This window comes from Passer domesticus, chromosome 1, assembly GCF_036417665.1.
Source record: "Passer domesticus isolate bPasDom1 chromosome 1, bPasDom1.hap1, whole genome shotgun sequence".
NCBI lineage: Eukaryota > Metazoa > Chordata > Aves > Passeriformes > Passeridae > Passer > Passer domesticus.
Window position 1 is genome coordinate 41,983,826 of NC_087474.1, and position 27,906 is coordinate 42,011,731.

The window sequence follows — 27,906 nt, forward strand, 5'->3', positions numbered from 1 at the left end:
GAGTCCTTTCTCATGTTTGATTCTCAGAGTCCTTCTGTGTATATCATGATACATAAAGTTTTACTCATTATTTTGTTCTGTCAGTCATATCTGGTCAAAGACATTTTTCATAGGTATAGACTAGGTAATTCCAGCTTATTTTTGAAAAACCATTGAAGTGTAAATGAAATCTCTCTTCATGGTGTTGGGTGTTCAATTAGTTGAAGGTGAGGCTTACATTGGAAGGGTTGTATTTCTGAGCAAAACAGCTCAAAAATACTCCTTTAAATAAAAATCTGTGAAATATATAATGTAGAAAAATTCTGGTGAAGATTTTTTTTTCAAATTCCCTTGGTTATTCTTGTGTCTCCGTGCTGGGGACTTACTGTACCAGTTGTGTACCAGCGATAGCAAAGTAAAAAAACTCTCAAAGAATTAAGAGGTCACCATCTCAGAGAACTTGTTTATTCTTTATAGCAAGGTAATAATTCCAAAATATTTCCTCAGTGTGATTAATGGTGTATCAGATAAAAATCCACCCTGAGTAAACTCAGGGAGTGCCATTCTCAGTGTATTCTTGATGTGCCACTAGTTTGCTATTTCACTTTCTTCTGGTTTCTTCATCAGTGATTAAACCTGCATCATTTGGTATTATCTCTCAGCCAGGTGCTTATTTGTAGGCCATCAGCTACAAATTAAACTTCTTGGCAAATGACCTCTTTGAGTGGGAACTGCTGCTTTGGCAGGACTTACTGCAGTGAAAAATGTAGTTTCAAGTAAAAGTTTGGGACACAGTGATGCCAGTGTGGCTCTTTGTAAAAGTCTTGGGATTAATGTCATAGATCTTCTAAATGTGACTGTGAGGGTTCCTTTGTCTCTAATCCCAGCCTTTTTTTTCCCCCTTTAGGCACAGCTGGAGGCTCAGAGGGCGACTCAGGACTTCCAGAGGGCCACGGAAGTGCTGCGTGCTGCAAAGGAGACCATTTCTCTTGCTGAGCAGAGGCTGCTGGAAGATGACAAGCGCCAGTTTGACTCTGCCTGGCAGGAGATGCTCAACCACGCTACTCAGAGGGTAATACAAACCTGCCCCACCATCTGCCTTTTCCATACTTTGTGTTCCCCTGTGGTGTATGAGGCCCGGTTTCTGAAAGACCAGATTTTCCTTTTGGTCCTGATACGTGACATGTAGGAAATGAAGCTGTGGAAATGGTGAAGCCTAAGGTTGAGTAGTCTGGGCCTTGGCTGCTTCTGGGACAACTCTAGTGGTGCTACAGTAGTGCAGTAGCTCTCTACAGGAAAAAAAAAAAAGTTATTACCATTTCTTTTACAGGGATAAGCAATGTCTTAAGGCATGTCTGCATTTGGAATTGTGCCAGAATAATTGCGTGGGGATGCCTATTCCTGAATGTGTGTGTTATGGGTGTGTTTACCCTGGCAAAACAGGGACATGTTCCAGTTTTAGTATAACTTGTCCTTAGTATGGACTAAATTGAACAAGTCAGTTTGCTTCAGAAATGTGTGTTTGAATGTGGAATTACTCAAAATCGTGTGTTGCATTTTAAGCTTGCATGCTGCTTTATCCTGAATTAACTTTGGAATTTAGACAAGGTCCTACCTCCTTTGTAATGTCTTTTTAAACCTACAGATGCACTAACAAAGAAAGACAGTATTCTTTCTAGCAGATGTCAGGAAGAATTTTCCTGTCATTTGTCTTCTCTCTTAAAATAAACCTTTCTGCCTTTTTTTAACATAAAAGAACCAAAAATCCAAGTTAAAAACCTTTGTTCTGTCTTATCCTTAACATGCCAGTGAAGCTGAACTTGCTATTCCAAACATGCTATCGTGCCATACAATGCTGGTATTGTCTTGCAGTCCTCAGTGCAACAGTTGCTCTGTTCTGTTGCAGAAGCTTCTCAGTTATAAGAAAGCCTCTATTGCAGAGTGAATTTTAAAATCCAGCTGCCTGATGAAGAAACAGGGAACAGAAAGGATGTTTGCTGTGTGTAGGGGACAGATAGAAAACCTGGTATATATTAATGAGAAAATGAACTCCAGGGTACTGTTTTTGTTATTGTCCCTGTTATAATTTGGTATTTGCAGGTGTGGTGACCTCTGTGTTTACGAGGGGAGCCCCACCTTTGCTCTGTGTGTGTGCCAGCTGTCATTGTTACTAGATGTAATCCCTGCTCAATATGAATGAACTCCAGAAATAGATAATTTTGGATTCTCAGAATTGATAGATGAGAAAGCCAGAAGTGTCTAAGGAGTTGCTTAGAGCTCCTGACTGCTAAACTGCTGAGTTTTGGTGGACAGTGACAGCAATCACATCTGTCACCTACCTCTCTCCAGCTGGAAGAACAAAAACTTGTGTTGGGCTGGGTGACGAAAGAAACAATGGCAACTTGAGAGTACAAATGAATTCTTCTTTTCCTTGGCTGTTTCAGAGGCATCCTTGTGTCCTTCTACAACTCTTGATTGTTCCCTGACAGTCTGTGAGAGGTGTGCAAACTTGAGATGAGCAAACCCAGTGACTCAGAGCAGCAGCTGGCTGCTGGCAGTGTTTGGTGGAGTCGATAGATGCTGTCAGTGATTGCAGGACAGCTGCTTGTTGGGGGGCTGGTTCAAGCCCTAATGTCTCTGATTTGTTACAGCTGAACAGTAAATGAGGTTGCTTACGTGGACCCACTGCAGCTATAAAATCTCCTAGGCACTGACTGGACTGTATAGAGCAGCTAAGGGCTCCATGAATGGAAAACTTGTTGTCCAACAATTCCCAGAGCTTAAAATAGTTTGGGTGAACTCGGTTCCTAGAAAGCCCATCTGCACCTTTCCATGGTGCAGCAGGTTTTGGGAGAGTTCCATGGAAGTTTGTCTTGTGATTTTCATTGGAGGTCTTAAGGCTAAGGCCAGAGCCAAGAAGGATGAAAATGCTGTTGGAAGTCCTGACTGAACACACCCAGCATTACTTTGTTTGGAGTGCTCGACTGAGTTTTGTGTCTTTTCTAAGAGTGGGGTGAAAGCTTCACTTGGCTGCAGTGCATGCAGTTAATGAAGTGCTCAGTGTTCAGTGAGGCAAAGAGAATGATTGGGATCTCAGGGAGGAGGAAACATTGGCATTGCCTACCAAGCTATGGAGGAAAAGGGGTTAGGGGATGGGATCTTTTAGAACAAAAGTTCTCCTTCACTGCCACAGTGTTGCTGACAACTCAGATCATTAACTATGAATTACATTAGAAATCACTGATGGAAAAAAAACTGTTTCTGTGGGTGAAGGCTGAAGGTTAAGAAATGGACATCTTCTACTGGCACATACAAAATTGCTCTTGGAGAAAGCTTTTGCACTCTGGTTATTTGGATTTTATAGCTTTTTTTTGCATGCATTTATAGACAGTTGCAGTGGGCAGAGAATAATCTTGCACCAGGCCTTTTACAGCAAGGACTTAAGTGCAGAAAAGCACCTCTGAGCTAAATGTTAGAATTGGGCTACTGATTCATTTGTTTCTCTTCTGATAGAAATGTCAGGTCAGAGTCAAGTGTTTTTATTTGCTGTTCTTAGGCAGAGGGAGCAGGCTTTACTGAATGAATCTGAAACTTGGAACCAAACTTGATTCCTGTAGCTTGGTAGCTGACAAACACTGTGAACTGGAAAAAGAAAGCATAAAGAAAAAGTGTAGGTGAAAGAACAAGCTAGAAACTGATGTTTCATGCAGCTATGTGTGGAAATGCTGCCAGGTTACTTTTGCACTTGACCTGATGGATATAGACAAGGACTGGGTTCCCCGGTACCAAACAGGAAAGCAGTTTTCAGACCCTCACTGGGAGGAAATAGAGATAAGGGTTGTATGTTGTAATTGCTTTTTGATGTCTTGGTAGTCTGAAAAGGTATTAACACTATTTTTAATGTGACGAGCTATTGGGCTTCTGCAAACAAGACTTTTGTAGCCACTGATCTAGAAAATCATACAATTCAACTGATGCAAAATGGGGCAGTTATTGTAATTTTGTTTTTCCTGGGTGAGCTGGGAGCATAATGTGTGGAAAATCTTTCTATTCATGGAACAGACAGAACCAGCATGAACATGTACATGGAGTATAGGCTATCACTCAGAAATTTCTTTGCACCTCGCAGTTTGAGCTGTGATTCCAAAGGAGGCTGGGAGCATAAATAGGAGCTGGATTCATGCCTACCTGCCTGTGAAGATGCAACTAATCCCTGCAAATGTCTGTGCTTGAGCTAAGTGTTCACAACAGCAAAACACTGGACTGTGGTGCAGTCCTGCAAGTCAGGCAGCTGCTTTGCCCACTTCTACTCTTAACTTGATGCGTGTTTTGGGGTAAAGTCCTGTGGTTTTTTTCCTAAATGTCCAATTTTCCACAGATCTGAGAAGTGTAATGACACTTAGATTGGAATTTAGCTCATGGTGTCGTGTCTAGAACCTGACTGCGTATCACCATTACTTGCCACAAGTTCCATTATGATGAAAGGCGATCTGATCAGTAAGAGGTGTCTGGAGAGCAATTCATGTGGCCAGAGGGGCAAGTTCATTGTACGATAAATTCTCTGTTGATTATAATGGAAATGTAGACAGGCTTGATGAGCTCTTAAGCTGCCTGGGGAGGAAGAGTACTGTTCAGTCTCAGCCATTGGCTTACCAGGATTTTGGTAACTGTCTCTTTAAAATTTGGAGATGATGTTTTTGCTACTGGGTACCAGCTTGTTCGTACCTTGAATTGTAATGCTGCAGTTTGGGGTGCAGAGAGCAGGGCTGTGAAAGGACCAAAGGATATTGAATTTTGGAGGGATGGAGGAAAAAGATCTTCACATTTATGCTCCTATTGAAAATTATTCATAAAGATGTATAAAAGGAAAGTATTGACAGATGTGTTACATCTAGTTTGACACAAGTTGGAGCAGAAAGGAAGATGCTTCATGAATTTCAAGAGAAATTGCTAATTTCTAATTGCTGATGCAATCTGCAGTCTTAAAAAGGTTCTGCTTTTACAGTCTTTCCTGAGATATGTTGAGTTCATAAATTCTGGCAGGGAGAAGAAATGTTTTGGCTCTTGATCATGAGACATTTTAAAAAGGAGAGGATGAGGGGAGAGGAAAGAGGGAGGAGGCATGCTCCCTCTTGGATTAATTTGGCTTGTGAAGCTCCCTTTGATATTACACAGTGAAGTACCATCTGTCAATGTAAAATGTGTGGGTGCTTTCGTGATCTAGAGAGGAGAGGTACTTCCTGCAGCTACAAAACCTTAGAGGAAAAATGCGGAGAAGAAAATTTTGTGAAAGAAGCAACAAACCACATCTTGCCTTGTCCTGATCCTTTTGTCACTTTATCCTGGAAATGCAGTGATTTTTTGTGATCCCTTGCATTGTTGATTCTCTCCTCCTGGTTTACTGATACTGCATTGTCTCTTTCCTGTCTTATTTTTATTCTTCCCCTAGAAGAACAAACAATTTAATGTTTTGTGAAAGAAACAGTCATTCAGAGTAATTCTCTGGCTTAGATGGTCAGCTTTGCTCAGCTCCACTGATAAAATTGTTGTTTTGCATCTATTATTATTACTGAAATTTTCCCTGGAATCCATTTTTACTTCTGATTATGGAAACATTTTGGGTGGAACAAAGCTACTGGTACAGACTTGTTGATGGTAAATATATACTCTACACTGACCTTCCTTTTCCACACAAGTGAGTAGGAAATAGAGGGTAAGGGAGGAAGGAAGAGGAATTGATCAATCCCTCTGTTGGGGATTTTTGCCTGCTTTATTTCCCATTACTTGCATCTTGCAGCCTGTGCTACCTGGGAGAGTGATTTCTGCCTGGGGTAGGTGATCCAGTAGTTAGGAACAGGCAAGGGCTACAGGAATGTCTCGTGGTTGTGTGGATGTCCTGGAAGTTCATCCATCCTGGTGTTTTTGTCCAAGACAATGTCCCCTGCTCACCCCAAGGGTGAGCTGAAAGGCAGGTGCAGTGTCAGGAGGTGAGATGTCTTGAGCAGCCTTTGTTTGAAGAGATGTCTTCCTCACTTCTTTTTCTGCCTTTTTCTAAGTGATGCTGCTGCATCTGTGATAACTTAGGAGCATCTGCAAGGCAAGGTGGGTGGTAGAAGCACTTGGGTTAGACAAACCAGCTTATTTGGGAACTGTGACCAAGAGCTTGTTTACAAGTCCATATAATGCTGCAGTTTTTTACCAAATGCATTATTAGCGCTAATAAAAAGTACTTCCTATATAAGCCTGTGTTTTTCTAAGCCTTCTTAAGGAGCTGAGGAGTTTGGCTGGCTGGTCTTACATTGAACTTCCCAGCTGCAGAGGTGGCAGCATCATTTGCAGTTTGTTTCTGTCTGCCAGCCCTGATGGACAGCTTCCCCATTTAAAGGCTGTTTGACTTTTGTGGAGGAGTGGATGATCTCTTGTTTCTTCTTGTTTGAATGAAGTGCTTAAATGCATTTTGGCAGGTGATGGATCTCTGCAGAGCTACCTTACAATCCCCCAGGTAATATCCTCAGCCTTGGGCATGCACCTTGAGCTGCTGCCCTAGGAAAAGAGGACATGCTGTCTCTGCAGACTTGTGTGGGTAATGTGAGCATGAGGACAGAATTCCCACAGGAAAACAAGGGAGGGGGAGGTGGGGGAGAGAGATTTTCTTACATCACTGATTCCTCAAAAGGATGAAGTATGTAGCCTTTTTTCCCGCTTTCTTTCTGGACAAGGTAATGAGCGTGGGTATATATGGCTAGTAGCAAATTCCACATTTTGTCAGATATTTTGAGGTGTTTGCAATGTGTCATCCTGAAATGCCAGTTCTGCATTTCTGTGATGTTTAATATGAGACATTTGAAAAAATCAGCATAATATTGGACACCTAACCTGCTTTATGACCCTGATGTTGGTCATACTTATCATGTGATTTATCCCAGATATCAAAGTTTGTGCTAATTTTGCCTGAAGAATGGATGTGAGGGACTGACATATAACTGAACGTTGGCAGATTCCAGTTGCTCCATTATTTTGTAGCTTACGGCGTTTTTAAATTGCGGTTTCCTTGCCACACTAGAAAAAAAGATGAGCCACCTTCTGTGCAGTCTTTGGAGACTGCAGTATGATTTAAGAGACTTCCATGTTAAAACCAGCCTTGTCTGACATGTTTCACCAACTGACTTTAAAGCAGTTGAGATAAGAGGCTCCAGTTTATTTTTCAGGATGCAGGAGAGAATATGTTATGAGCCTGATAGATTTTTTTTTTCTCCTTTCTTTGAAAATGGATGCCTTATATGTATGAGAAAGTTGAAGGATGTTGGGGTTGAGTATATTTTTTTATATCTGATCAGACGATCCTTTGAAAATCTTTATTTCTCATAGTTTAAAGTTCTCTAGCAATTCCTTTCTTTAATAATGGGTGGTGTGTGCAGAGTAGCAAAAAGTGGCCTCCAGTTGTGGCAACAGGAGCTCCAAGTTGATGCTGATGGCTTTGGCAGTTTCACTCTTTCATTTAGGCATCAGAAGGGACAAGATGACAGTTTTCCTGAGAGGAACAGTGATTTGAGTGAGTCAGAGCTGACCATGTCTTTCCCTTGTACAGTTCAGCCTGAGTGCTGGGAGGACTAGCACACCTTTTCAAAAAAATTTGAAGCTTTGTGGGGTTATTTAAAATCAAGATGTTTTGAATATTGTCTCTGCATATGTGAGCTCAGATGCAGTCTGGTGGTGGGAGCCATGTGGAGCAAATTTATGTCAAGTTGTGGAGTAGTTGGTGTTGCAGCTGAGGCGTCTCAAAATGCACTACTGGAGAGAATCAAGTCCTGCCATTTTTTGTGTGAGTACCTTCATAGCTGCAAAACAGGAAGCTTAAAAAAAACCCACCTGCTTTCCCCTCATTGCAAGACCAACAAAGAGGTGTCACCACTTTTCTGACTTTAAAAAAATCAGTCACCTCCCTGTCTGGATCTTGATAGCTAGTGCACCACATAAAACACATTTTCTGACTTACACCTCTGACATCTCAAATTTGGATAATAAAAGTACCCTGGATAAAATTACTGGCAAAGCATGGCTGTGGGATACCAACAGTGCAGCTAATGGAGAGACACCTATTTCCCTCTCCCAATGCTTGTGACAACCCTTTGAGTGAAAAAAAAATTCCTAATATTCTATCTAAACCTCCTCTGGAGCTACTTGAAGCCCCTTCCTCTTCCCTGTAGCTTGTTACTGGGGGGAAGAGGCTGATTCCCACCTGGCTACACCCTCCTTTCTGGAGGTTTTAGGGAAAAGTGAGGTCTCCCTGAGCCTCCTTTTCTCCAGGCTGAACACCCTCAGCTGCTCCTTATCAGACTTGTGTTCTAGATATCTTCATACATGGGGATAGGGGGCTGGTCATCAGCATAACTTTCCTTCTCTGCATAGTGGGAGTGTCAGCTCAGGGCTTGAACTTTGCATATTCAGTGTTGAAACTGATTTCAGGCATATCAGCTGGTTTTGAGAGACGAGCCATCTTGGACACAGTGTTCTAGTGGTTGGTTATTCAGGCCAAACTGTGTTTGAATCCTCCCTCTGCTGTGGTTGGTGTCCAGCCCTTTCCAGAGTGATGGGGCTGCAGCTGGGAGCTGAGCAACCAGCAAGCTCTCTGCTGGGAAAGTCAGGTTCCTGGGAGAGATGCAGGAGGAAACAGAAACATTGCTGTTGAATGTAACTGGGTGACTTCTGCTAGTCTTCCTCCACTTGTGAATATCTAACTGGGTTAAAAAATGGATGTTCCCAAAAGATTAAGGTCTTCTAAACTTCCTGTAAGAGAGATCCTGTGAAAAGCTGTAACACCTTTGTAATAATTTACACAGTGTTTCAAGAGTTGCTGCTCTTTTCAGGTTTAAATAGGTTCACTGGAAGTAATTTTTTCTATACCCTCACTTTCCTGACATGAGATGATGAAGTTGCTGTTAATTGAAATGATAAGAAGTGGATCACTGTGTCTTGCTGCTCAACCTGTTTTTTCCCCCTCTCTTGAAGGTCATGGAGGCGGAACAGACCAAAACGAGAAGCGAGTTGGTTCACAAGGAGACTGCAGCCAAATACAATGCTGCCATGGGGAGGATGAAACAACTGGAGAAGAAGCTGAAAAGAGCCATCAATAAATCAAAGTATGTTGTATGTTTGGAGAGGAGTTTAGTGGTGAAAACTCTTTGGGGGAAGTACCTATTTGATGGGGGTTTTGGGCTTGTGGAAGTGTCTTGCTCTTTGGGTTGCTCTCTGTGTGTAGCAGCCTCACAGCAGAACTGGTACTGATATTTGTCCTTGTTATCCTTCTTAAGTGTCTTTTGAAATACCTGACTCAGTGGACTGGTGAACTGGGATAAGAAACCTTTTCTGAGCAGCATCTTGGTCTTGTTCCAGTGCACTGAACTCCTTGGTGGTGTGTGATTTGAGGAAAGGCACTTGGGATCCACACAAGTGCTGTCTGCAGAGCTCTGTGTGGATGTTTCACAGCCTAGGATTGTTCACAGTTCTTATTTTTAGTTAGGAGAGCAACAAAGCAAGTGACAGAAAGCTGAAAGGTGCGAGACAGCACGGGTGTAAGGTGCTGTACGCGAGGCTTGTTTACTTCCTCCTGCTGCCATGGCAAAGCTGTGAGAGCTGTTCTTGGGGAAGGAAACACCCTTCAGAAGGCATAGCTAAGCAGCTCGTGTCATTAATAATTGTGTCTGCATTTACTGTGCAGTTTGGCTCTGTTGCAGAGAAGTGAAACAGCTTTTTGCTCAGAACCTGTTTAAAATTTTGGCCCTGTTTACAACCAGTTCTTAATCCTCTTTATATTTCACAGTCTTTTTTTTTTTTTAGTATTTCCAGACTGTGGCTTGTCTAAACAATCTGCTTGCTGTATTTAGCTTTTAATCCCCTCCATCTAAAAATGACTTTTTGGTGAAATTGGTCAACTAAAAATCTATTTTGATTGGTGTTTGCTCAATTCAAGAAAGGATTAGCACTTCTCAAGCAAGATTCAAGCATGTTTGCTGAAACAGTGTAGTGGTGTGACTTCCTAGAATGAGCTGCATGCTGTTTGTCTAGCACTGCACAAGGGCTGTGAAAACCATCATCAGATCCCTAAATGACAGATCCCTCTGGATAAGGGCAATAGCTGAGAACAGTTTTGGCTGCCGGGAGTTCCTTCCTTGCAATAAGATTTAAAATAAAGACCATGATTAAGTTGTCAGTGGGGTCCTACATAGCTTTTTATGATGGTGTGGAGCTGGTTTCCCAGCTGCCTCTTGTGTGACGTGCCTCTGAGTTTTCATTTCTTTGCTGGAGCTACCCTCAGAGGGGTGTTTTGTGTCAGGCCAAGCTGGTTTCCACTTCTTGGAAGGATCCCAGTGTCTTCTTTTGTCTCACAGCAGGGCTGATTGCAGTATAAACCATCTAGGTAGGGTGTTTTGGAGGTCCTTTAATAAAGGGTGTACAGAAATGCCACTTCTAACCTAGTACTAATGTGGAAGATGCCTGGTGGCACAAATAGTTGTGGATGTCTTTGAAGTTATGCTACACAGGGATGTTGGAATGGTCAGTTGTCTCCCAGCATTGCAATTTTCACGTAAAGGAAAATTGCAACTGGACTGAAAACATCAGTGGTGTCAAGTGGCTACAGAAACTGGGAAATGAGGCTGCTGAATTTGCAGCTGTTTGTATTGTAGGGTGTAGCTGGCCTCTAGCTGCTCTTGAGGAAGGATTTAACACCAGCATCCTGCTCTGACCTCCTCCCTCGGTGGTGTGGCAGCACTGGCTGTAACACTTAGGTGTTTCTGGCCTTTTGTTCACCTTCTCTTTAAACTTGTGGATAGACACACTGAATGAGTTGCTCTCTATTGAGCAGAAAATTATTTGCATTTGCTCCTTGCTTCACTTGGGATTAAGATGCTTAAAGCATTACTGTTTTGAAAGCAAGACTGAGGCATCCTGGAGGAAAGTCATTTAGATTATTTGCTGAGTAAAGTTGATGAGCAAAGGATTACTGCATAGTTTTGTTTTGGTTTTGCTTTTAATTTATTTTTTGGGTGCTTACTTGCTTGTGATCTATGAATGTGCACACGGCTACATGTTCTTAACAGTTACCAGATCTTCTGGCTCAGTGCCTCTGAGCTGTAGGATAATGAACTCGCCTGTGTTAGCTGGTTTTTGGAAGTCACTTTCTGCTCTGGTGACTTGGGCAAAGTGCCTTTCACTCATCCTGTCACTGACTTGAAAAGCACTTTGTCTGTGCAGTGCCCTGGGCTCAGCTGTAGGACACCAGTGAGTAGCTCTCCCGCCCTGCTGAGTTACAGACCAGCCCCCAATGGTTACAGGGCCATGGATGTCAGGGAATGAAGGGACCCTGGGACGTGGGAGTGCCTCCCCTGCCAGTGCCCTGCTCCAAAATGCAGCTGCAGTAGGGCCTAGAGCTCAGAAGAGCCTTGCTGTCAGGAGAAACACAGCAGGAGTAGTTCCCGTTCTATTTCATGTACAGGCATATCTGATTGTTTATCTCTCTCCATTACTTTCCAGGAGAGCTTCTGAGAGGGGAAGAGGGTAATGAGCCCTGCTAAATAACAGATAATGGGGCTGTTGGTTTTTTTTTTTCCTGCTCAGAGTTGTATCAGACGATATTGGCTTGTGGACTTCAAAACTTTGAGGGTGGAAAGTGGTTTCTAGGCTTTGTGCTGCACCTCTTGTACCCCTGTCCTCTTGCAAGCTTATAAGCAGGTTTAGGGAAGTGCCTGGTGGGCCACTGTTGGGAGGTGCTGTGCCCTTGTGTGTGGTGCTCTGACCTGTCTTCACACTCCTTCCTTCACTGAAAAACCCAAGAACTGCCCCTCCACCCCCCACACCTGAATACAGAGAAGGTTCACCTTCTGTAGGAACTTACGTGTGCCGTGGGCTCAGAAAGTGGCTGGGTAGAGAGAGGATGCCTATGCCTGAAGCTGGATGTTACATTTAAATATTTTGCAGAATCTAGGCCTGGAGGAATTATGCTGTCAACTCCAAAAAACTGGAATTTTGCAATTTGTATTTAGGTCAAAGGACCCATGAGAAATAGATGCATTAGGGAGTAAGAGAGAGACACTGAGAGCATGTGTAGGTGTTCCATCAGCTGGATAGTGGTCTCCTGGGATTGCAGTGATACACAAAATAGCTGTGTTAATGCTACAAAGAGAGCAACTCCCACGCCAGTACATGGCATTCAGTCCCAGTGATTGTAAACAACTGTTCTTTGTTTTTCCACAGACCTTATTTTGAACTCAAGGCGAAGTACTATGTCCAGCTAGAGGTACGTATGTAATTCAGATCCATCTGAAACTCTTTACTGCTTACAGTAAATACTGAAATTACATCTAAAGTGCTCTGACAACTATGTTGTGTTTCTATACAAAACCAATTCAAAACCTCTTGAGCAATTTGCTAAGCAAATTTTAAAGATAAAAGACTAAGAGAGTCTTTGTTTCCTTGTGTGAAATAAGAGTGTTTGAACTCTGTCAGAACCAAAAGAGTACAGTTTAACTATCTTTGCTTCTTGTAGTTTAATGTGTCTGGGATTTATTTGTTTGTTGTAGGTTTCATTTCCCCCCACCCATTTTATGCTTCAGACTGTTTAACTGTACTTGAGGTGCTCTTTTACATTCACTGGCTGGATCAATTAACAGAATAAGCAACCTGCTTGCAGTGCTCAAATATCATGCAGATGTGAATTTCTGATTTGGGGTTTGGCAAAAGAGGGATTTGGGATTTGGCTGGCTAGGCTTCCAGGGCTTTTTGGCGTCTCTGCACTGCATTCTGTGTGGTGCCAGTGCTTGGGCACAGCACATGCCCTGCAGGGACACAGTGGCCCAGGACCAGGCTTGGCAGTTCTGTGTGGGATGGTGATCCCTGCTGTGACAGCCAGTCTTGGAGCTGCTAGGGATGGGAGGGCAGAGCAGCCCTACAAATTCAAGGGCAAGAATCACTCTCTTTCTACTTGAGTGACTTCTGCTGCATGTGGCCCCTAAATTGGGGAGCCTGGCTCCTCAGTTGCAGGGTAGTGGCTGGTGCTGTTTTTGTGTGGGATGGGCACAGGGTTTAAGTGGAGCACATTGCCTTGGACTGCTGGCCACGGGTGCAGGAAGGCTCCAGTGGGGTGCTGGGTCAGTAAGACCCTAGCTAGAAAAGAATTCCCATTCCTTGTCTGGGGTGCAAGGCATATCCCACAAAGGTTTTGTGAGCCCTTTCTTGCCTGAGATTCATCAGCCTTTTGTAAGCCTCAGAGACTCTGGTGTTCACCTTTTTCCTTGCCAGGTTCCAGGCTCGGGTGTGCTCTCCTCCTGTGCCTTGCCTGCCTGCAGCTGCTGCTGCCTCAAGCTGAGCCCTTGCCTGCCCTGGGCTGGCTGCCAGGCCAATAATCCCTGCTGCCTAGAAGCATCTTTTGAGAAATTCCCCTTTTTCCGTGGGCAAAGACACACTGTTTGTGGGCCTGTTGCTTCTCCATGGCAGCTGCTCAGTGCCTTCCTGAAGCAAGGTGATTGTGTGAACCGTATGAAAAAAGCACAAATGGTTTTTTGTGCATTAAAAGCAAGCATTGAGAGAACTACAGATACACAAGCAGTGTTCCCCCTTTGGGGAATAGGATGCACAACACTTCTGCCCTTGCTCTAGGGTGGTGTTTGTGCCTGGGGACACAGGAACTGCTGTATTACAGCTGTCAGGGTTTGAGGTTTGCTGCTTTCTGCTCTGCAGGTTTAGTGAGCAGAAGTGATAGGTTTGGTGCTCAGCAGAGAGTGAGATATGTAACAGGGGACTGTGTGCTGTGCCTTGTTTGTAGTGAAGGTCCATCTAATACCTGTCTCCCTTGTTAGCAACTGAAGAAAACAGTGGATGACCTGCAGGCCAAACTGGCCCTGGCAAAAGGAGAGTATAAGACTGCCTTGAAAAATCTGGAGATGATCTCAGATGAGATTCATGAGAGGAGGAGGTCCACTGCCATGGGGCCCCGAGGCTGTGGCGTGGGTGCCGAGGGGAGCAGCACCTCTGTGGAAGACCTGTCAGCGAGTAAACCGGAGCCAGACGCCGTCTCCAGTGAGTACAGAGCACTCTCGTGCTTGGGAACATCCCAGGGGCACTGTAAGAAATGCTGACGTTAGGGCTGCTCTGTGTATTCTGCAGTTTTGAAATTTGCTGGCTGCTGTGGGACTGTGGCTAAGTTGTGATGCTTGTTGTTATTGCAGGAGTTGATTACATTTTTAATAGCCAATTTTCAAGGGAAAGGGTAATGAGTTAAAGTGCACCAGCCATTCTCTTAACACCCCTGTAGTTGCACAGTGCTGTATGAAAGGAGCAAAATTAACACACTCCAAAGCTTGTGTCTAATTTTACACCAGTGGTGCTGCTGGCAGTGACTCGCCTGGGGAGGCTGCAGGCTGTGGCAGAGCATTCAGCCAGTCTGGGAACAGAACTTCTGGATCAAGGGCTTGTCTTCCAGTGCTGGGCCTGTGGCACAGGGAGCTAAACTTGTGGCTGCAGTGGTAGAGAAAGGTGTGATGCTTGCAGGGAAGCATGTAAGGATAAGCTCCTTTGTGCTGCAGAGTCTTTGCCAAGGTGTGATTTCAGCAGAGCATGTGTGCTGTGAGCAAAGGAAGTGAAGAAGCAGCAATATGCTTCTGTAGTGTGCTGAGGGGCTCTGTAGGAGAAGTGTGTGACAGCAACAACCTCCATGGAAGCTCCAGACAACCTCTGGTGGCACATGGGGACCTTGTGTTGCAAAGTCTGTTGTATGGTGAGTTTGTGATTGTCCTGGCTCTGGGTCAAAGTGGATAGATGGACATTACATGTGGCCCACTTTTGCCTCCTTCCTGGACACTTTTCCCCCTTCCTGCTGCAGAAAGTATTTTTCTTGCTGCTCAGTCCCACAAATTCCAGTTTAATTTGTATTTCAGCTTCGTTTCTGCAGGGCAAAGTCTAGGTCAGGATTGCAGGGGTTCATGATTGCACAACCCTGGTGCCCAAAGGCAGAAGATGCAATTTCCCCATAGGCACCAGTGTGTCCTGGCACTTGTACAGTGTGTGCAGGAGGCTTTGTAGGTCCATGGTACAGCCTTGTGGGAGCTGGGAAGCAGGCCTGGGCTGGCCTTCACCCTCTGCAATGGCAGGAGTTTCTGCATGATGTGTTGGAGCTCTCGCTCAGTACCGTGCAGCTGGGACCTGAGTTGCAGCAGCAAGGGAATGCTGTGTCTGGACAGCTGATGCAGCCAGGTTTTGGTATGGCTGCTTATCTTCTGCCACTCTTAATTCCTGAGGTGGATCCTGTCCAACCTAGGCAGGAATTGCCTCTTTTAGATACCTGCAAGTCCCCCCGCCCCCATGCAGAAGGCCTCCTGAATGCCTTAGGTATAACTGAATTTTAGGGTGTTTTGTGCTGAAGGAGTTCAGGGACCTGGGATATATGGGCAGAAAGAGCCAGGAAAGTTAATGTTGGTTAATATTAGTTGCTGGCTCCCCTGGCTGCTGCTGAGGCTGCAGGCAGGGACCAGCAGTGTGGGCTCATCCCACTCTTTGAATTGCACAGTCTGGCATGACTGGAAGGACATCAGTTTGTGTCCGGTGCCAGCACAGAACTGGGTTATGACAGGGCAGGACAAGCAGCCTGGATTAAATAATAAAATAGCCTGGATTAAGTTCTCATTGTAATGTGGGGGGAGCTTTCCACCAAGGTCCTTTTGTATTTTGATTTCTGTCTGCCAGCGTCAGATAAAACATCTCATCATCAGCAGGAGTTTCTTGGCCCTTGCAGATGCTCCTCTGCATTACAGTGAATTTAGACAGTGAAAAGGAAGCTACAGTTCAAGCTGTGCCATGTGTAGACTGCCTGATATCAGTGCTTCTTGCCAAGCAGAGGACTCTAATTGGAAACATCTTTTTTGCCAAACCTTTTACTGCTTTCGCCCCCACAAAGTAATCTGTACTGTTCGCCATATATTGATGAAACACAGCTAGTGAGAAGGAAGGCCCCTCTGCACTCTTAGATTTGACTTCAATAAAAATCAAACAACAAAACCCAAACCACAAGAAAAGCTGTCCCTGAGTATGAAGTGCCCTGGAGAGGACCCAGGAAGGTGAATAATGTTGTTATCCATTTTATGCTTGAAGCCTTTTGGGTCAATGTTGCAAGGTGTAAGTGCAGTTCTTCAATCTGCAAGTCCAGCAGGAAGAGGCTGAGCATCTTTGCCATAGAAGGAGGCACTAGCAGCCTCTGTTGGCACCTTTGTGTCCGAGGGGTGCCTGCAAGCCCCAGGCTGCCAAGGTGACAGGAGAACTTCTTTGAAGCTTCTCTTTGAGCCCTTTTGTTAACACTGCTGCTTTGCCCCTGCTGCTCTTCCAAGGCGATTGTGAGCCTCGCTAACAATGGCAGGAATTGCCAGGAGGAGGAATTGAAGATAACCTCAGGTCACTGTGGATGTCTTGCTTTGTCTGGGACTTCTGCAGGCCAGTGTGATTACAGCACACACCTGTGTGGTGTAGAGGCTGATGTGTGTAGAGAACCTTCTGATCCCAGTGGGACTGCTTGTGTGCAGAAGTCTTTGGTCCTCAACCTGCAATGAGCCTCTGAAGTGTGTTGAATTTCAGCAAAATCTACACCGTTGTGTTGCACAAAATTGTGCCTTCTTTAAGGGGTTTCTCCTCTGGTTATTCATAAGATCCTGCAGCTTAATCCAGACAGACTGTTTGGAGCGGGTTTGCTTTAAGTAGAATTCAGATCTGAGCAAACACAAGCAGGGAACAGAATATATGGGGTTTTTTTGGTTGTTGTGGATTTTTTTAATTTTATTTTTTTTATTTTGATGTTGTTTGGTGATCGTCATTCAAAAAGAAATCTTGGGACCTGTGTCTTTCTAATTAGCACCTGAAATAACCAGGAGGCTGCAGAGGGATCAAGACAGTGCTGGGAGAGGCAGACACAGGGAATTAGGCTCTAACCTAAGTTGTGCGCTGAAGACCACGAGTGAACAAGGCCAGCAGGACCAGTAAAAATCCAAGAGCTTCTTGGCATGAGGAGCAGTAGGTACTGCAGAGCTGGCCTTGCATGGCCTGGCTGGCAGGTGTGCTGCTGCCCGGGGCAGAACCAGGCCAAGGCTTTGCACAGGGGACACAAAACCAGAGAGGGCAGCCCATGGGTTAGAAGTGTGTCTGTGTGTGGAAGATGCGAACCTGAAAAACTGCCTTTGCCTGGGAAGGTGCAGGAGGGGAGGCTGAGTTACTAACTGGAATATTCTTTGAACATTGCAGTGGCTTCAGAAGTGTTTGAGGATGACAACGGCAGCAGCTTTGTGTCTGAAGAAGATTCAGAAACTCAGTCGGTGTCCAGCTTCAGCTCTGGTCCCACGAGTCCCTGTGAGGTGCCCACTCAGTTTCCTCCTGTGACACGACCTGGAAGCCTGGATCTGCCCAGCCCTGTCTCCCTCTCTGAGTTTGGGATGATCTTCCCTGTCCTGGGCCCCCGGAGCGAGTGCAGTGGGGCCTCCTCCCCCGAGTGTGAAGCTGAAAGAGGTATGCACAGCTGGATACGCCCTGGGCCAGTGTTCTTCAGCTTCATAAAGGGAGCAGGAAAACCTTCCCAGCTCCCCTAGGCATATGCCAGGGAATGCTCAGAGCTGCTGGCTGCTTCTTTGGGGAAGGCAACTGTAGAAGGCCCTGTGTCTCAGAGTTAACAGTGATGTCTGTAACGCATTAATTATTGTTCTCCTGGCTGGGAATGTTCCCCAGTTCTGTCTTAGTGCAGGGGTTTGAGATTTCTCACTAAATAAGTGATCAGTGGGATTCTCATGGTACGTTTATTTGGAGGAAAATCTGAGTTCATTTATTTAAATCACTGTCCTGCTTTTTGAAAGTCTTGCTTTCCAGGGGAAAAAAAACCAAACCAAAATCTCCACAAATAAATAGCACGCCAGAAGGAGCTTCTTGCAGGCTCTGCCAGCCCTGGCTGACTAATTCAGACTGGAGGATTACCACTGCCCTTGTCTGCTCCATTTTAAGGCTGTTCTCGCTAATTTGCTGATGCAGTGCACAAGATGAGCACGGCTTGGAAGGCCAACTGGGTTTTCTTAAAGCCTCTTGCTCCTGCTCCTGTAATTTCTGTGTGCTTTGGCAAAGGAAGCTGCAGAGGCACCTGCTTGAAGCTTAACTTGCAGAATGAAATCCGGGTTTAACATCCAGTTTAATCCTTTCTTTGCAGGGGATAGGGCAGAAGGGGCTGAGAACAAGACAAGCGACAGAGTGAACAAGAATAGGAGCAGCACCAGGAGCAGCTCCACTGAAGGGCTGGCTCTGGAAAACCGAATGAAGCAGCTCTCTCTGCAGTGCATGAAAATCAAAGAGGGAATTTGTGCGGGCAGGAAAGCTGCCCAGATTGGCTGAGGCCTTCTGTGCCACGTCCTGAATAATGGGAATCTAAATATTTATACATGAACTTCTAAGTGTTTGAAGAACGTTGTGCCAATAATATATGCCAAATCTTAAGCGTTTACTCTGAGAATTTAAAAATGCACTAAGAAGTTTAATTGATGTGGAGGGCTGAAGTTTTTATTCAGTAAATCCTTTGTAGGCCGGACGAGTTATCAAATGTTTAAGCTGTGTTCATATTTCACAGACTTTGTAAATTGTTTTGTAGCAGCCTGGCTGAAGCAATAACTAGTAATGTTCCCGTGTAAATTCATGCCAGTCAGGGGTCTGAAATTCAAGCCACACTTTTGCAGAGAGTGGTTTGGCTTTGGTTTTGTAGAATGAAATGCTCTTTAGATACAACCAATCTCTTGAGTACAAGTGGCATAATCTTTAAACATCTGTATTGGTCTTTATTATGCTGAAACTGTAGAAATATTTTGTATACAGGAAAGCTGTTGCATGTGGGGGGTCTGAAAGCCTTCACTCTTCCCTTGGTGCTCACAGAAAATATGAGTCATGCTTCTAAAAGCCTACAAAACAGATGGATGACAGGAAGGGGATGGTAACGCCCAGCAGTAGGAAGCCCTTTCTAGACACCTTCCTGAGTCTGGTTTGGACTCTGCAGGTGATTCCAGTGACCAAAAAGAGTTGATTGGCCCCTTGCCCTTCTGCTTCCCTGAGAAGTGAAGAATTATTTTTCAGCACTTTAAGTGTTTTTTGTTTTCTTTATTTCCCCTCAAAAATGGGAGTCATAGATGTTTTCAGGATGATGATGATGATAAGGGGTTTGCCCTTGAAATATGCATGAAGAAAAGGGATTGCCAGTGTAGATTGACAATGTGTTCTTAAGCTTCTCTGTAGGTTGTACTGTGTGGGGGTTTATAACTGTTAAAGGGACTTGGGATTTTAGTATGCCCTAGACAAACTGTTCAATAAAACTAGAAAGGGCACGGGGCATGTTTTGCCAGCAGCTGTTAGGCAGTAGTAGTGTCTGATAATTATGCTAATAAGTGGTAGTAAAAATCCTAGGACTCTTCAGTTTTGGTGACTAAGCATTTCTGAAAGCACCATTTTCTCTAAAATGTCAGTTTATATTGTTGATTTGATGGGAATCTTAGTATTGCCCAAAGTATTTTCTATTCTGTTTTTGCAGTCCTGTTGTATTTCATCCTTGCCACAGCTTGTGTATCTATTCTCAAAGTTAATGTAAAATTCTTCACACTACAGTAAACATTTTTGTTTTCCACATTTTAAGTCTGTGCAAGTGAAGTTTATCTCAAGTGCTAGGAACCAATCTTCTCCCACAGCAAGCTCAGCCTCCAAATATCCACTTCCAGCTGAAGACTGCAGGCTGAGGTCACACTGGTGTTAGAATCCACTGAGGTATATGGGCAACTGGTGCCTCTTTCCAGCTTCCCAAATCCCTGCATACGTGGCTCACATTTTATTCTGAACTGTGCCACAAGACCAGAGCTTCAGTCAGGCTCTCCAAAACCTCCTTAGTGTGCAGGAGGAGGGAGGTATTCTGTTACATAAGACCTCTGTAACTAATGCTACTGAAATTGGCTGTAAAGCTGTGCAGAATTGGAGGCAAAGAATCCTATTTTCATAGAAAAATACATTCATGACATTATAGCTGTTAAGCTGTAACTGTGTTAGACATTTTTATGTTTACATCTTCTGAAGACTTTAAGGCTGAAACCTTTTACTGCCAGCAGTTCCCAGGCACAGAAAATGCTTAGGAAAAAAGTCTGTGGTTCCAACTTCTGATGTGATCATTACTTAGGAAAAAGCTGGGATAGACAATATTACATATGAAAAGCAGTTACAGGAGTGCCACATTGTAGTACGTGTTTTTACTTAAACTTTCATAGCTGAGCTGTTGTCTGTGCTGCATTCAGTCAGAAAACTAGTAGAGGTCTTTGTGGTTGAATCTCACTTTTGCAGACCTCCCAGTCAACACCTGTTACATGTTCCTGGGCTCTTTGAATGGTTGTTTTGGTAGCGATTTTTTTTTCCTTTTATTTTTTTAATCTCTCTTGTTATCAAATTTCTTCTCATCTTGCCAGTTTGGACTGGAAACCCAAACTTCCCACACTTGGGCACAATGGATTAACTTTGTGTGTGTGCTGCCTTGACTATGTCCTGATTGGGTTCAGCTCCCAGCTGGGTAAAACCATTGATTTGGAAGTTTGAAAGGGTGTGGAACCCACTCTGCCCTTCCTTTTCTCTCACCCTGCTGCAAGAGTTGGTGAAAGATCATGGTGCAGCCTTTCTCCTTTGGTGAGCCCCAGACTTGGCAGGGAAATCACCCTTCAAACATGCAAGCAAACAGGCACAATTGTGTGTCTAATAAATTAATGGAAAACTCATTTTATTTAAACTTCATAAAAGCCATAATTATAAATATGACAGACTTAAATGAACATACATTGCTATGGAGTACAAGCAAATGAACAAGCTTTCTCCAGTTACTTTTTACTTAAGCTCTTCATGGATTCTGAAGTGTAACATAATGGTAGCTGCCTTCATGGGTATAAAAATAAGCCTCTGGTGTATCAAAGTATACATGATTGCTTCATGTGCCCTGATGTGAGAATGTATAAAGCAAATGTTAACCTAGGAGTTCTACTTCTCTTTGGTATTATCAAACAATTTCAGTGTCCTTTTAGATGAAGTGATGAAAACCTCTATTTTATGTACACAAACTTAGTTCTAAATAGGTGGTTGTTCAAAGGCTGCAGAGATTCTGTGGTTAAATGCATAATTACTGTACAACATAGTTACATGAAGCTTGCAGCAGGAGACCAGGACTGAACTCAGACTCACAGTCTGGGGCAGTTGGGATGGAAGCTATTGATGCCATTCATCATCTCGCTGAGTCTTTGAGAACTGAGGGATTGGATCAGCCAAGGGCTAACCTGTGTCTTCCTAACACAACAAACAGAACAAACTGTGTTCTCTGTCATATGGATCAAAAAATTATAAACAGTACAAGGGAAAGAAAAGCTTAACTTAGTGGCCTGAGGTCATTTAAAATCTAAGGATCAGTTCATTTTGCAATAATTTTTCCAGACTTGTGGAAAACATATAAAAGTATATATTTGACAGAAACTACTAAAGCAAGTCCTAAATGCTTACATCAATGTTTTTTTCTTAAGAAAAAAGGGCAAGGAAATTTTATTGTAAAATTAATTTGCCATAACCAGAATCTCTAGGCTGCAATTCATATGGATATTTTGTAGTACCTCTTAAATACTTCACCTGAGTTCTGTCCTATATCTGAAGGGAAATGCACAGTGATGGCATTCTAGTACCCTATGCAGGTGCAATATTTGAATAGACTTTGCTTTATATATATATATATAAGATTGACACTAAAATCCTGTGCATCAACGGGGATAAGCCCAATCCACTGACTGTTCCAAACGTGTAAGAAATATTGGTGTATCCTGGTGGGGAGAGGATACTTTGACCTTTTAATGTCTTTGCCTGGCATTAGGAAAGTGAGTACATGTCTCACTTTTTACTTCAGTTTAAGTTCTGCACAGTACGGAAGCTGAGCCTTATGCTCGTTCCATGCAGCAGAAGCTTTGGCACTAACTTGTGCTCAGGGGGAAAGAGAAAGAAAAACTCCTTCCTGCCGAGTGGAAACCAACTACTGAAGAACAACAACAGATTTTCCCGTAGGCAAGTCTACCAGCTTGATCTCAAACAGCAGAGAATGTGCAAGAACTTGGTGCTGAAAGCTGGCACTTCTGGCATCTGACTTTTCTACTGCCAAAAAGATACTCAGTTGAGACTTCCTCACTGCCTCCAGCTTTAGAGGTGATAAGATACCTGGAGGACTCCACTGCTACTCTGGGTTTAGCCTCAGCTAAAAACTTAACAGAAACCTGTAGGGAAAATGGGAGTTGAATGAAACTTTCATATTGAAGGGATGAAGCAGTCCTTGGCACATACTCCAAAAGCCAAGCATAACCACAAAGAACCTAATCTGTTTTATTCTCAGCTTGTGCCCATGCTCTTCCTTCTGTTGATTTATTGCAGTAAACATCAGAAACTCCCCTGCAAAAGAAGGTAAGTCAGTCTGTGGCAAACTTGTCATGAATTCCCTAGCCCAGATGGTCTCTGAGGCAGGAGCTATCCCTGCACTTTCAGTGCCAGACACTTGTTAAGCAGCTGTCTGATGAAGGAAATGAAACAAAAGGTTCTTCTACTTTCTGGAGAGGACTAATAGCAGATTTCTGTGGGAGTAATTTTAGCCCACAGCTATTTCTGGTCTATTGTAGAATGTGTGTTCAGTTTCCCAATGGCCAAGTGACACCTGTAACCTAAAGCAAGATCTAAATGCTAACTTTTTGCTTGGAAAACTGCCAAACCATTGTGAATGGCAGCAAAATTCCCATGGCTGTTTTAAAAATATCCTCTTCCCCCAGTTGGGAAATATTGTAAATTTTGTAAAAATGACAAAATTTAATCAATTTCAGGATCTGTGAGGCAGTTGGTATTAAATAAAAATTTCTCATCTTGAATCCTCTTCAGATACAATGTGTACAGATCTAGAGGAAGAACACATGGTGGGGGGTCTTCTAAAAAAATAACTTGTTCTGCATTAATCCCACCTCCACTATTTTCTTAAGAACTCTGATCCTGCTTCTATTGATGACACTGGTGGTGTGCTCAATTCCTTCACTGGTTTCAACTTAAAAGGAAAAAAGTATCTTTTCAAAGATGTCTTGCATAATGGCATCAGCAAGTGCATTCCTTGCAGCTGTGGTTCATTGGGAGAGAGGTTTAAATGATCCTTCCCCACATGATGCATACTTACAGAAGCCATGAAAATAAAACATTTCTGTGCTGAGTTGCTGATGGTGGGCACTTCCCCATCTCCCTGCACCATCAACTGAGACTACCCTCAGTAGACAGAGTGAATCTTACAGGGGATTTTCAGATGAAAACCTTTCACAGCTGCTTATGGCAGGCTGTGCTGCAACCGCCTGGTCACTACTGCTGGATAACCTCCTGTCCTTCCTGCTCATCAGGATCAACCTAGGTCTGGCAGATGGCAGGGAGAAAGCCACAGAACCTCAAGCTGTATTATGTACTAAAGTCATTCAGATATGAAGGAACAGCTCTCAAGGTACACATAAGATGAGCAAAGCAATGGCTTTGCTTTTAGAATAGCTAAAGCTTGAACCTTCTTTTTCCTGTATTCCTATGTACATATTCCAGAGAAGATGACACATGGAATACTACTGGCTCAGCAGTAGTACATTTACATTTAGATGGGAGAACCAGTTCAGTGCTGAAAACATAGATAGCAGCACAAATATGTAATAAAAGCTATTTGGTCCTGAGACTGAATAAGCAGAATACACAAGAATATTTTTTTTCTTACATGTTTACTTTTAAGAATAGAATCTTTAGCCCATATACCCTGTATGTTGGGAGGAGGGAATTTCAATGTTAGTTTTTCTTGTAACTCACTAGACTTTGATTCAAAGTGTGGAAAAACTGCAATAAATCGAGTTCTACTGGTTCATTTGAATATATGCATTTTAGCCTATTCCCAAGCCTGTTGAACAGTGCTCACTCCTGGACCACAGCAGCAAACCCACAGCTAACTGCCTGCCACAATTACCTGGCAATCTGTCATTCCATGCTTTTGGCTATAAGTCAGGCTGTAATTCTCTTTTGTGCATGTGTAGTAAGGGTTCTTCACCTGTTCTTAGGACAGATCAAAACCATCTCCTTAAACAGCACTGCACAGTTCTGTCTCCTCACTGCAGCTGTGACACCTTTAGAGGAGTAGTACTGTTAAAATCTAAGAAAAAAGGCCCCTCTTGTTGAGGCAGGAATGTGGTGGGGATAATGTTGTAAACTCCAGCAAACACGTTCTCCACCTCCAAGTAGCAAAATCCACACCTATGATAAAGAAAACTACCTGTTAGAAATGGGATCTAAAGTATGTTTCAAATCTCTGTACAGACTTCATTAAGTGTTACCTGTAGTCACCACTGCTTTTTTTCTGAAAGCCATAGGAACCAGGATCTCCCACTGTTGAGACGGTGACAAGTTCAAAACCAACGCTGTATTGCCTGCAAGTGACATGGCAAATTTGCTTTAATACTTGGGTCATCAGGATTACCCAAGAAGAGGGCTAGCTATTAAAGACTATACAGCATAACTGGAAGACATCTAGAAGTTTTGCCACATTTGTGACAAAAATGTTAAGTCAAATTTAGCATTACATGAATGTAGTATTTGGAGGAAGGGAGAACTCAGTTCAGGTTTAGAACTAGACTATAGGGAAAATGCCTGCTAGAAGCCTGCCTGTGCACTCAAGCAGAATTCAAGCAGTTAAGCTTGTGACACACTCCTGTGCCACATGGCAGAGATCCTGGGGTGTGATCAGATTGCTATCGGGACTCAGTGTCAGTGATCTCAGCAGAATTTCTCATGTTGCAATACAACTTGGGACACTTTGTCTGCTCCTGTTAATGCATGTGACAGGCACCATTGCCTCTGTCCTTCAAACTACCCAAATGACGTGCAAGTGCAGGAAAAAATGCAAACAAAGAACTGCTCAATTCATGGAACCATGCAGCCACACCTCTGCCTTCATCTTCATTTCATGAGAGAAGGAGTTTTCTCAAAGAGGGGAGGAGAGATAGAAAAGTTCTACCATTTTGTAGGGCCCACTGTACAGCTTTGCAAAGGATAAACAGTTTGACTGCAGGTCAGGAGATGTTGCTATTCAGAAGTACTGATTACTGGTATTTTGAGGTAATCATTAATTGTGCCAAAGGAATTTGCCCTGCATAAGTTTACTTTATAGGACACTGACATCCAGCACTTCTCCTGGCCTGCTAGTAGCAGAGTAAATGCACTTTCAGAGATGTTTGAGAGCTGTAAGGGTTTAGTATCTTGCATATTAGCTCTACTACAAAATAAAAGGAATTATGATCATAATTAGTTTTAAGAAGAAGTCCTTTATACCTTCTTCCCTAGCTCTGCTCAGACCCCACAACTTAAGAGAAGGGAAGGCTGCTGCTTTCCTTATAGGTCAAGGATTTCCCTCAGTAGTTAATGTGTGGATTTAAAACACTATTGAGGGTAAAGATAGAAACAAATAGTACTAAATCTGAGTCAACTCCCACACCTTGTTTTCTGGATTTTCCATGAGCTTCCTACCCTCCCCAAGGGGATACTGACAAAGCTTTATCTTTGGCATGCAATGCCTTCACTGCATTGATGCACAATTATTTTCTACAAACCTTGGGCCCCGAAGTTCAATTAGCAATGGTCCATTCTTGTCTAGCTGGAATTGATAAATGGGGTTATTTTTGTAGGTGTCTCTGAAGTTACCACATCCTCCAGCACTGTGACCTTTCCACTGTCCATTAACCTGAAAGAATTCAAAAGTACAGAAAACAAATCCTGAGGATTTCTATTGCTTATGTATACACTCAAACAAGACTAGAGGGTCCTCTCACTTTAGAAATTACTGACTTTAGTGACCTCTTCTAATTTTTAAAGTGAAGTGAAAGATGGTGTTAAGCATTCAGGAAGTCTTGTGCAGTTCCCCCTGCCCCTTGATCAAAGCCTTACATCCCATCCCTGAGACGTGTACTGTATTTTTGCAGCTTACATTAAACAAGCACTGAGTGGCTGTTTCTGACTGTGACAAACTGCAGCTAACAGAAGATTCACATTCCCATCTATCCCATGCCTACTAGACTATACAGGTTGTTTTTTTTGTCCTCAGACACTCCTCTGTTGGGTTAAATGAGAAACAGCAGCAATAGAGGCAGTACAACACTAATAGTGTTGAAACCTTTGCTTCTAAAGATCTCTGCCTCCAGCCCTGTCCATCACCTCTATGCACTCTGAGAACCAGCACTGCAATGACAAGATAACTATATAAGGACAGATTCTGCAAGGATAAAGACATTCGAGAGGAAAAATGCTGCTCAGACTTTGAGAAGCAGGCCATCTGTTTCCAAGTTCCTCCTGCTAGTCATTAAACTGAAAGGTTAGGCTCGTAAGGCATGCCAGGCCTTGTGGGAATCTACAGATTTATAGCTGAGATCCATCTCTCCTGTTACTTCTCTCCTGTGTCTGTCAAATCAGCAAGGGGCAGCATTTTCCCTTTTGATTTAATTTCTGCAATCAGTGCCCAAACCCCTCAACCATGGTAAGTACAGAAGCAAGGGGAATTTCTCTCCCTACCATGCTACTACCCAGGAACTGCTGTGTACTGTGGAGCTTTCCAGCCCTTTCCCACTTCTGCTGCACTTAATTCTGGGAATCCCATCAGGGCTTGGTGAGCTCCAGAGGTGACCACTTGACTCCAGTATAGGACATCTAACAGAACTTGTTTTTACTGCTAAACTGTGTTTTAGTTGTCTGCTTGATTGTGAGTGTGATGACTGCTAAGCAATCACCCAACAGGCATTAAATACAGGCAACTAAATTTTTGTATTCAATCCTAAAGACAGAACTGGCATTGGAGAGATAGAACATACCTTTTTTTTTGCCTTTTTAATACTAGACAGACATGTTCAAATAATCTACAAGATTTTTCTACATACTTAATTCTCTTTTAAAGCATATTACAACATAAAATGGATGTCCTTCCTCAAATGGGCTTTTCACCTTGAATATGTTTTTGTCCTCTTAAAACGCTTCCTCAAAGTAAGTCCAGTTTTTAATAGCTATATACGACAATAGTTTCTGGAAGAAGAAAACAAATCATCTTGCTGTTCCCAGGCATCTCTCTATTCACTCACCATTCTCCAGAACAGGCTTCAAGGGACTGTTCCAGAAACAACAGCTATGGTATGGAACATTGTCTGAACTCAGGAGCCAAGCTGCAAGCCAGCATGTCCCCCTGACCACACAAAGTAATGCAATCCTGGGCTTCAGGCATGAGTGCCCTAGAAAATGGACTGTTCCACTGTGGCTCAAACTCCCTTGTTTCTCTCTTCCTGAACAAGTTACTGTTTGGACAGAAGACTTCTGACTACAATAGGTAGGGTATGCATGATAGGTACAGAGGTAAAGCTGCTGGTTTATTCTTTCCTGAGGATAAAACTGCTAAAACATGAAAATACATGCAAGTTACTTTATCCTCTGAGCTCTTGGCTATATTTATTCTTCAGCTGAAGGTGTAACTGCAGCTCATGTTGACAGCTGAAATATGAACGGCAGCTGGCCCCAAAACTGCCTGAGCTCTGACCTAGTTTCAGTCAAGTTCTTCACTCTCCCCCCTGTTCCTATACTCTCAGGGAGTGTACAATGGATATACTTTCTCAGGAAATGTACAATGGATATACTTTCCTGATCCTGTCTGGCAACAGGAGTGCTTATTCCAATTGTTACAGACCCTTGAGGTATCTGCAAAATTTAGCAACAGGTAATGTGCTGTGATATTGCCATCCTAAGTTTGTTTCTTATGGTCTTGCTACTGGTGCCTTTGAATTGGCATTG

At 43.4% G+C, this 27,906-nt stretch overlaps 2 protein-coding genes across 4 annotated transcripts in view; one reads left to right on the plus strand and one right to left on the minus strand.

The window, feature by feature from the left end:
• The window catches only part of SH3BP5 (SH3 domain binding protein 5), a 50,026-nt gene extending 30,367 nt beyond the window's left edge, over positions 1–19,659 (plus strand). The window contains exons 4-9 of the mRNA XM_064415881.1: positions 887–1,051; positions 8,989–9,119; positions 12,232–12,274; positions 13,833–14,052; positions 17,257–17,517; positions 18,203–19,659. Of these exons, the coding sequence (XP_064271951.1) occupies positions 887–1,051; positions 8,989–9,119; positions 12,232–12,274; positions 13,833–14,052; positions 17,257–17,517; positions 18,203–18,384 (1,002 nt within the window). The 3' untranslated portion in view covers positions 18,385–19,659. The remainder of the gene's footprint in view (positions 1–886; positions 1,052–8,988; positions 9,120–12,231; positions 12,275–13,832; positions 14,053–17,256; positions 17,518–18,202) is intronic.
• Positions 19,660–20,759: 1,100 nt separating this feature from the next.
• CAPN7 (calpain 7) overlaps positions 20,760–27,906 on the minus strand; it is a 32,176-nt gene continuing 25,029 nt past the window's right edge. For all 3 annotated transcript variants that reach the window (XM_064415874.1, XM_064415866.1, XM_064415871.1), the window contains 3 exons: positions 25,692–25,822; positions 24,420–24,512; positions 20,760–24,339 (listed from right to left, as the gene is read on the minus strand). In XM_064415874.1, the coding sequence (XP_064271944.1) occupies positions 24,195–24,339; positions 24,420–24,512; positions 25,692–25,822 (369 nt within the window). In that variant the 3' untranslated portion in view covers positions 20,760–24,194. The remainder of the gene's footprint in view (positions 24,340–24,419; positions 24,513–25,691; positions 25,823–27,906) is intronic.